Raw genomic sequence first — 8,213 nt, forward strand, 5'->3', positions numbered from 1 at the left:
CATTTCCGCATATCGAACGAATGACGTCACGACGGGTATAAAAGGAGGACGTCGTGCTTAGCTCTCTAAGAGACGAATGAACTCTCAGAGTTTAAAGTCTCTCTAATTCAATACCTTCCTTCCTTCCTTAGCTCTCTCTCTTTTCTGTTGAACGACGCCTGCCGTCAACTCTTTTCGGATCATCGACACGTGCTGTCAACATCTCTTTACGGCCGATGACACCTGCTGTCAACCATTTTGTGCTCAGCGAAGAAAATTGATCTGTGCAACTGACATTTAACTAGAAAACGGAGTGAAATTATATTAACCACTAGTGATTAAGTTAGTTTAATAAAAGGGAGTGTAATTTGTGAAGTAGAAGTAAATACTTACCTGGAAATATATGAACGTTTGGTTTCCTGATGACTTGAAAGGGAAAAGGCAAATAGTGGAAACATACCTACCTGCTGTTATCTGCTACCTGCTGCAAGTGATTTTTCGGAAACGTTTCGCTCGCAGGGACAACGGCCCGTCTGCTGCTTTGATGATCTACCGACACCTCCTATACTCGTATATCGGTCTCACAGACTGAAAAATCAATAATTCTGTTCTGAGGAGGCTGAATTGAATTACTATAAAAACTGAAAGAAGTTGAGGAAAAAATATTTTACGTTACGTATTTTACGTATTATTTAATTATGTGATTCAATAGAATTTAAACTTGTAATTTGTAATTTCTAGCGTATGTACAATTTTTTATGAAAATCGGTTGAGGGTCGGGGAAGCGGCCTTTTCAATGTTCTTCCGAGAACGAGAATCGTTTTACGATAATATAATTTTCATTTTCCGGTCTAAAACTATATATGATTGAGTTCCGGAAATTTGCTTCACATGATTATAACGAGTTTTAAGTTTTATTTCCATTGCTTTATAACTTGTCTCTGAAAAAAACCAAAGTGAATTTTCGAATCTGTTTTGGAAATTGCCCATGTATAAAGTTCTTTTGCAGTTGTAATGTGATGACCCTGTAAACTTGCTTTAGCAGCATTCCGCTTCAAAACTTCCTTAAAGCGTCACATGGACCTTTCCCATGGCATGTGGCGAAAAAGTTCCACTCCGTATCTATACCAAACCTTTTTTTCATTTGGCACAAATTAAAGTCTGTCATCTTATTTTTGTACTGACTACCTGATCCATCTGAGAATTTTCTTAAGGTCAGGCAACTTCCTTTTGATAAAATTAACACAATCTACAATGAATAAACGAACCGCAACGTGGTTATGCTTGGAAGACTCCGCGATTGCAGTGAAACTAGTAAACTGTAAATCTGAAAAATTATCATCCTTATAATAAACTAGCTGACCCGGCAAACTTCGTCCCGCCCAAAATTTGTTTTTTGTTATCAATACCTTCAAACATTCCCGTTTTCTTACTATGAGCAAGTTCATGGGTCCAATCGCAGAACTGTTCATTGATTGATCTTCTATTCGACCCCGTTGAAATTACCTTTTACTAAAAAAATCCTAGTACTTCTACCAAAACTCATCATTATAATATCAGATTATTTTCAGACTCAATTCTCGTTCAAGATTTTTCAACCACTTGCAAACAACATTCTCTGTTACATTGAATAAATGTTTTATACAGAAAATATGATAGAATAAAGACAGACCTAAATCAAGCAATTCCTTCCTCGAATTCTGCTCTTATCAACACATCTGGCGATCCTTTTTTTGGTATAGATAGAAGAAGATATAGGAGTGCGTTTCATCACAATAAAATCCATTTCCAGTTTCGAACAAAGATCAATTTCGCTAACGCAAACATCAAATGGACTAACAGTACATGTCACTATGTACTTGTAGAACATAATTTATTTTTCCGAATTTTACCTTTTTCCTTCAGAATTTTCCGGAAATTTTCAATTGTCATGTTTGATTGGAATATTTTTGGTTGAAATATGTGTAATATTTTTATGAGACCCCCTTTCCATTCCAGAGGAGGGAGGGGTGTCATACCATTATAGAAACATAACTCATACCCGAAAACCCTCACATCTCAAATTGTGCTTAATTAGTTCTCGAGTTATGTAGAAGTTATGTTTCGTTTGTATGGCAGTCCCCCTTGGAGAGGGGGAGGCGAGAAATGTTTGTTGCCCCGTAAAACCTTCACATGCCAAATGTGGCTCCATTTGCTTGATTAGTATTCGAGTTATGCAGAAATTTGTGTTTCATTTGTATGACAGCCCACCCTTAGAGAGCGGGAGGAGTGTCTAATCACCATAGAAATATTTACTGCATCCTAAAACCTTCACATGCCAAATTTGGTTTCGTTTGCTTGATTAATTCTCGAGTAATTCACAAATTTGTGTTTCATTTGTATGGCAGTCCCGCTTAGAGAGGAGGGGGTGAAGAGTCTAACCATCATAGAAACATTTATTGCACCCTAAAACCTCAATATGCTCAATTTGGTTTCATTCTCTTGATTAATTCTCGAGTAATGCAGAAATTTGTTTTTCATGTGTATGACAGCCCCCCATAGAGAAGAGGGAGGAATATCTAACCACCGTAAAAACATTTATTGCACCCTAAAACCAACACATACCAAATTTGGTTTCATTTGCTTGATTAATTCTCGAGTAATGCAAAAATTTGTGTTTCATTTGTATGGTAGCCCCCCCCTAAGAGAGGGGGGGGGGGTGGAGAGTCTAACCACCATAGAAATATTTATTGCGCCCTAAACCTCAATATGCATAATTTGGTTTCATTTGCTTGATTAATTCCCGAGTAATGTAGAAATTTGTGTTTAATTTGTATGGCAGCAAGTTTGAGAGGGTTCTCAAACTATCACGAAAATTTTCCCCGGCCCCGAAAACCCCTACATACCAATTTTCATGTCGATCGGTTCAGTAGTTTCCGAGTCCATAAGAATCAGACAGAAATCCATTATATATATATATATATATATATATATATATATATATATATATATATATATATATATATATATATATATATATATATATATATATATATATATATATAGATTTGCAATACGATATTGTGCGCTGGAAAAGTCTTAGCCGAAAAAGATTTTGTATTGCGTTCACGACAGCTTTGATACCGTGGCTGAACAGAGACACAGTTGCGGAAAGAGAATCGAAAATCGCGATTGAAAATGAGCCGGCCTTTCTTGTAAGAGACCATATTCCTCAGTAGGTAAGGTCGCCGCGGACAGAATAATTAGAAGCAACAGATACCATGCCAGCTGCAAGAGAAAAAGCTCAAGGTAAATAATTTTGGTTTGTCCAGTCGAAAATATGATCATGGATTGTCCACTTTTTTGAATGCTCTAATTCAACGCACCTGTGTCAAACCAGGTATTCGAATGTTTCAAAATATATAAATAAAATTGTCTTTTTCATGAATTTCAGTAGCATAGCTTAAATGAAGTTTCTCTGTGTTGAATGTTTTGATGTAAACACTTTTAAAATGCCCAAGAAATGACAATATTCTAAAGAAAGCCTAAATTATGAATGGATCAATATGATGACAGTAAACTCAAACAATGATGAATGCAACATCTTCTTGAAAATTCGAGTTTTTTCATTCAAAAATTTTGATTTCGGAAACCGGTCGTTTTTCAGTCTGAAAAGTCGATTTTTAACAAAAATTTTTTTTTGAGATAACTGTAAATCTCGATGTGTCATGCAATCTTAAGACATTTGGCATAATTTTTTTTCCCTGAAAATCTCGATTTCCGATGATTTTTCGGTTTTCAAAAAACTCAAATTTTAAACAACACATTTTGGAATACTTCTAACTAAACACAACTGGATTTAATTCTCGAACTTGCTCGGGTAAAATTTGGAATTGGTATCGAATATGGATCGATTTGTACGCTCTTACATATTTGTTCGTATGTGTTCGGTTCCTGTTCGGCATCGGGAGATGCTGTTGTCGTGGTTGTGTTATGCACCACACACTGCATTTCGGTAAGGAGAGAGAGGGTTGGATGGGAAATAGGGAAGGGATGAAAATTTGAATTGGGAAATAGGGATACTTGTTCAACATTCGCGATGTCGGTTTGCAAACAGCATTTTTAAGTCATTTATCATCGAAAAAAACATTCGATTTTACAAATTTTCTAATGTACATCTTTGTCGTATTGGGATTGTTGAAAGAATTATTTGCGTTTGTGGTAGTGGCCATCATGACATCGTGCGTGTGGTCTAGTTCTGCACGAATTTTAATTTTGCAAGACCTCAACTATGAGAATCACTCAGAGCAAGATAATCTAACCTACCGGTTAGATTCATCTAAGCCTGCCGAAACCTCAACCTATGCTCCACCTTTATTTGTTCCTAAAAAGAGCGTGTTCACTGTTTTAATTTTCTCCTCTAATCTTCATCGGGACTAGAACAACACAAATAATGGGTGTTTTTGATCGATGAATAACTTATGAATAACACTTCTTTACTTTTATGGTTTTTTTACCTATATGTAATCCCAAGCAAATCGTGAGTTACTGGCTCACAATATAGTTTTACATAAACTATAATTACCGCCAAGGTGTTATGAAATCGTTTATGAATTAATTAATGTTGGTCCGAGCACGGCACTGTTTAAACAACCCTACAAATAAAATAATTGATTACAGAAAACAAAGCCGCTTTACACGAAAACTGTCAGTCGAAATCAATCAGACGTATGGCAAGCGAAAGTCGAAACTGCATAACTGCAAATACGCGCATTCGTTCTGCGTCCATAGGAGGAATTGTATTAAACTAGCAGCAACAGAAGCCGTTCCTCGGATGTACCTCATTGGGTTGCGATATCGCCACTGTGCAAAGCCACAACATGCAATTAGAGTTACTTGATATGAATCTGTTGAAATTTCCTGGTCGACCGTAAGCCATGTATTTGAACATAATGGATTGTTTTAAATAAATCATACGAGTAGACCGCCTATTTAATCTAGAAGCGAAATTAATTCTGACATTACCAGTTAATCGCTCGAGCTGAGTCGAGACAAGTCCGGAGCATTTGAATTAGATAGAAATGAAGAGCAATAAATCACTCTTGGGTTCCGTGGCAGAGTGGTTAGTGTTGTCAGTGCTGAGCTCACAAATCGTGGTGGAAGTTACGGGTTCGATTTGAATCGGTGAAGGATGAGACATGATGTGACGAAATTTTTCAGGAATATTGGAGAAGACGAATAATTCACTCTGCACTATAAAACTTTGTGTATGTATTCCATGTCGATCATTCATCGTTGGCTTTCTCCTCATACATATTTTTCGCATAATTATCAACACAGACACTGCTTTGCATAATCTCATTTATTATTTTAACATATCACACGTTTTCAGTCTTAATGATGATGCTGATGCAAGTTGGCATAGCTGCTGGCATGGCCGTGACCGTGGTCTCCTCCCGCGTGGTGCACCTCGCCATCATGACCGTAAACATGGGGATGGGTGGCGTGTCCTACCCGTTGTACGTGTGCCTGGAATCCATTGTGCTTGTCGGAGGAGTACTCGACGATGCGCTTAGTTCCGTCGGCCTCGTGCAGCGTGTACTGACCCTTGACGATATCGCCATCCCGATGTTCCCACTGATCCTTGCTGTCACCTGTGTGGAAATCCTTCACTCCGTATTCAAATTTATACTTTGGATGCGCGTAATAATCCTGGTGATCGTGGTGCTCAGCAGACACAGCCAAAATGGCAACAGTAGCACAAACAAAAACAACCTCATAGGAAAAACAAAAAAAAATAATATAACTATTTGATTGGACATTAGTGGAAACTACCAACCTTCAGCATTTTGGCTATAACTTTGTATCGAGCGAGCTGGAAGAGCACTGTTAACTAGCGGAGCAAAATGGTCGCTTTAAATACTGCACCAATCATCGTGACCAAAATGCGGTAAAAATATAAAAATCACTTAAGCTCGACTATTTTCGCAATTTTTTTCCCACTGGCTGCATTCGAGCGATTTTTCATAGAACAAGTGAAACCAAAACGACGACGACGAATGGTTTGTGGTTAGTTGTGCCCCCTCGTTTGCGTGTATCAAGTTCGCATGGGCTTCATTCGACTTAATAATAATCGATACCTACCTCTAGTAGTGGCGCAGCGCTTTGGAACGACGACACGATTCGAGCCTAGAGAATGCACCGAGAACTGTATACAATGCATACGGTGTGCATAAAATTATGCTTGCTCAATTCGGTCGGTCGCTGCTGCCGCTGTTGGCTTTTGAGATTTCCCCCTAGCAAATGTCCTTCTATCTTGATCTATAAATTGGTGGTTTGTGGATTCACGAGCATTAGTCGCAGCAATTATGCTTGATTTAACGAACATGTTCAAGGTGGGCTCACTGGGTTTGAAATTCGGATATGAGGACGTGCATCTGTTCTGTGTTTTTTTCGTAGTTTTCCATCAACAGCTACTGAGCATCATCCAGAATATTTTCCCATTCAAATTGCTAGTTCAAATAGCGGGTGCAGTATTTTCACATGTGGGAAACAGTATAGCAAAAATAGAGTGAAAATTGTTATTCCCACGGATGAATACATTTTATTTGTTACAAATATTACAAGATTTTATTTGAGCAAAGCGAAGACCATCCAGAACAGCATGAATGGAACCATACTCACAGGAGTAACAATTTTCTTTTTGGGAAAGTTAACAATTAATCTACTCCCCTATTAAAGCATTGAAACAAGTATACAATGCTTTAATTTGATTCCCATACTGCCCAAATATAGATGGTTGACGTAAGCGCCAGCACAATCAAAATCCACCTTTTCACTGATTCACATTATTCACCATGTTGTACATAGTTCAAACATATAAAGATGGTATGTTTGTTCGAAAACAACTGAGAATTATCGAAAAAACCATTTTGACGTAACAGCCATTTGTACGTCATAATTACGTCGATCCTAACACATAGCAATATCTGAACTAAATTCAACCAAATCTGAACTGAACTCAATCAAAAACTTCATATAGTGTAATAATTCTTTTGCAAAAAAAAAACACACGATATAGAGCATCATAGTCTAATGCAGTGGTGCGGCCCGCGGCCTGATTTGAAAAATGATGGATTTTTTTTCTTCATCTGAGCAATGCATGAATATAGTTAAAAATTTCTCCAGAAAACTGAATAAAAATAACTTTGTGAGTAATTCTTGTTAACCGTGTGTATCCAAGCTGATCATCGAAATCCTCATCTAACGAGAATACGGAATCAAGGTGCCCTCAAAGCGCAGGTGACGCAATTCGAGTTGACCACCAATCTGCCGTCTGAAGCGGCGGCCTCTCGCCAGAAGACCTGTGTTTCACCGATTGCCCGAAGTGTTTGAAACATAATAGAAAATCCTTTAGTTAAATCCGACCGAACGTTAGCATGCGTCGCATTACATTTGGCCGGTTAATTTTTGCTTTGAAATATATAATTCACATATTTTACCCGCCCGAGCCGGTGGCCGACTCGGATTGCGTCACGTCGGCGGTTTGGGGACCGTCACAGTTCCTCAGCCTGGTTAGATGGGGACTTTGCCCCTATTACATTGACCCCACAATTATTTTTTATGGAAAAAATAAATTCATAATAAAAATTTTGCTCCGATGACGCTAATACGACTTTCTTTCCAATACTTCGATTCAGCGATACATAGTGTTTCAAAGTACATCAGTTGAGATATGAAATAACTTTCAAGAATATAATAATTCTAGGAGCACTCGGTTGGAGCTTTGGATTAACTGTTTATCATTTGAAGGAAAATTTACAAAATTTAAACAAAAAAACCTTGATGATGACGTTAATACGTAAGTACCCCTATGTTTCCAAGCTTTTTATAAGAGAGAACACGATGCATGAAAGTGTGAATCCGTAATAAAGAGAAAGTTTGGCTTCTTTTTACTTGCAGTTGCGTGTCTTGTGTAGATTGAAGCGAAAACGAGGCCAGCCCTAGCGAAAAAAAACAGAATGGGGAAGGACTTGTTTTCTAGTAGAAAGAGTTCGAAACTTACGTTTTTACGGACCGGAGGTTTAATTAGTAGCGAAGCTATAATGTTGAAGTTCAATCTGAAACGATATTATGAGTTGGAAAATGCGTTAAAAATGTACAAGTATTTTTTGAACAATCAGTGATAAAAAAATGAGTTAAAAGAACAATTGAGTAGTTAACGACCGTGTTGTACATAGAAGCAAGCTACATTA

The 8,213-nt window shown here is 37.6% G+C and overlaps 1 protein-coding gene across 1 annotated transcript; it reads right to left on the minus strand.

Annotated features, from left to right (window-relative positions):
* Positions 1-5,322: 5,322 nt before the first annotated feature.
* LOC129768892 (cuticle protein 19-like) lies at positions 5,323-5,895 on the minus strand. The gene is made up of 2 exons (XM_055770830.1): positions 5,798-5,895; positions 5,323-5,733 (listed from the first exon to the last, which is right to left on the minus strand). The coding sequence occupies exons 1-2, from the start codon at positions 5,804-5,806 to the stop codon at positions 5,353-5,355; spliced, it is 390 nt and encodes a 129-aa protein (XP_055626805.1). The 5' UTR covers positions 5,807-5,895; the 3' UTR covers positions 5,323-5,352.
* Positions 5,896-8,213: the final 2,318 nt, after the last annotated feature.

This window comes from Toxorhynchites rutilus, chromosome 2 (assembly GCF_029784135.1).
Source record: "Toxorhynchites rutilus septentrionalis strain SRP chromosome 2, ASM2978413v1, whole genome shotgun sequence".
Classification (NCBI taxonomy): Eukaryota; Metazoa; Arthropoda; class Insecta; order Diptera; family Culicidae; genus Toxorhynchites; species Toxorhynchites rutilus.